This window comes from Ceratotherium simum, chromosome 33 (genome assembly GCF_057802395.1).
Source record: "Ceratotherium simum simum isolate JZ-2026a chromosome 33, ASM5780239v1, whole genome shotgun sequence".
Taxonomy (NCBI): Eukaryota; Metazoa; Chordata; class Mammalia; order Perissodactyla; family Rhinocerotidae; genus Ceratotherium; species Ceratotherium simum.
The window spans coordinates 9,578,777-9,580,332 of NC_141932.1; the positions used below are offsets into that span (position 1 = coordinate 9,578,777).

At 57.8% G+C, this 1,556-nt stretch overlaps 1 protein-coding gene across 1 annotated transcript; it reads left to right on the forward strand.

Moving 5' to 3' along the window:
- The first annotated feature begins 419 nt into the window (after positions 1-419).
- LOC147912789 (small nuclear ribonucleoprotein-associated proteins B and B') lies at positions 420-1,354 on the forward strand. The gene has a single exon (XM_087421217.1). It carries the CDS (start codon positions 517-519, stop codon positions 1,237-1,239), a length of 723 nt encoding a protein of 240 aa, XP_087277343.1. The 5' UTR covers positions 420-516; the 3' UTR covers positions 1,240-1,354.
- The last annotated feature ends 202 nt before the right edge of the window (positions 1,355-1,556 follow it).

The window sequence follows — 1,556 nt, forward strand, 5'->3', positions numbered from 1 at the left end:
GAGGAGGGAGGGGGAGGAAGGGAGGGAGGAGGAGGAAGGTGAGAGGGGAGGGAAGAGGAGGAAAGGACAAGGAGGGAGGAGAAGGGAAGAAGGGAAGGAGGGAGGAGGGAGGGAGGAGGGAGGAGGGTGGGAGGAGGGAGAGGGGCTGGCTCACCTGACCACCCTGTTTAGTGTGGAAACCTGCCCCACCCTGGAGTCCTGATCCCCTGTACCCTCCTCTACTGGCTCTGTTCTCCACAGCATCTATCCCCCTCCCACATAAAGCACACCTGGCCTGGTTATTATCTTTTCTGTACGATGTGCGTCTCCCTTGCCAGAATGCAAGCTCTACACAGGCAGCGGTCTTGGCCTGTTGTGTTCACGACTCTGTTTCCTCAGGGTTGGACGGGTGCCTGGTACATAGTAGGTGCTCAATAAATATGAATGAGAGCGGCGGCGGGAAGCGGCCTAGTGGCGGGCGTCTAGGCCTCTGCGGAGGCGAATCCGGCGGGAATCGGAGCCATCAGAACCGTCACCATGACCGTGGGCAAGAGCAGCAAGATGCTGCAGCACATCGACTACAGGATGAGGTGCATCCTGCAAGATGGCCGCATCTTCATTGGCACCTTCAAGGCTTTTGACAAGCATATGAATTTGATCCTCTGTGACTGTGATGAGTTCAGGAAGATCAAGCCAAAGAACTCAAAACAAGCAGAAAGAGAAGAGAAGCGAGTCCTCGGTCTGGTCCTACTTCGAGGGGAGAACCTGGTTTCAATGACAGTAGAGGGACCTCCTCCCAAAGATACTGGCATTGCCCGAGTGCCACTTGCTGGAGCTGCTGGGGGCCCAGGGATCGGCAGAGCTGCTGGCAGAGGAATCCCAGCTGGTGTTCCCATGCCGCAGGCTCCTGCAGGACTTGCTGGGCCAGTCCGTGGGGTTGGCGGGCCATCCCAACAGGTGATGACGCCTCAAGGAAGAGGCACTGTTGCAGCCGCTGCAGCTGCTGCCACAGCCAGTATTGCAGGGGCCCCAACCCAGTATCCACCTGGCCGTGGGGGTCCTCCCCCACCTATGGGCCGAGGGGCACCCCCTCCAGGCATGATGGGCCCACCTCCTGGTATGAGGCCTCCTATGGGTCCCCCCATGGGGATCCCCCCGGGACGAGGAACTCCAATGGGCATGCCCCCTCCGGGGATGCGGCCCCCTCCCCCCGGGATGAGAGGGCCCCCTCCCCCGGGAATGCGCCCACCAAGGCCCTAGACTCATCTTGGCCCTCCTCAGCTCCCTGCCTGTTTCCCGTAAGGCTGTACATAGTCCTTTTATTTCCTTGTGGCCTGTGAAACTAGTTTATAATAAACTCTTTAAGAGAATATTATAAAGGTAAAAAAAAAAAATAAAATAAAATAAATATGAATGAATGAGTGAGGTTGGGATGGAGAGTCAGGGTGGTGGACAGAGAGGGAAAGAGAAAGAAGAGGAGGACAAGGAGGGAGGGGACGGAGAGGGAGAGACAGGGAAGAAGGCAGAGAAGTGCGAGGCAGCTGGGACCCCCACCCGACCCAGCAGCTCGGGGTGGC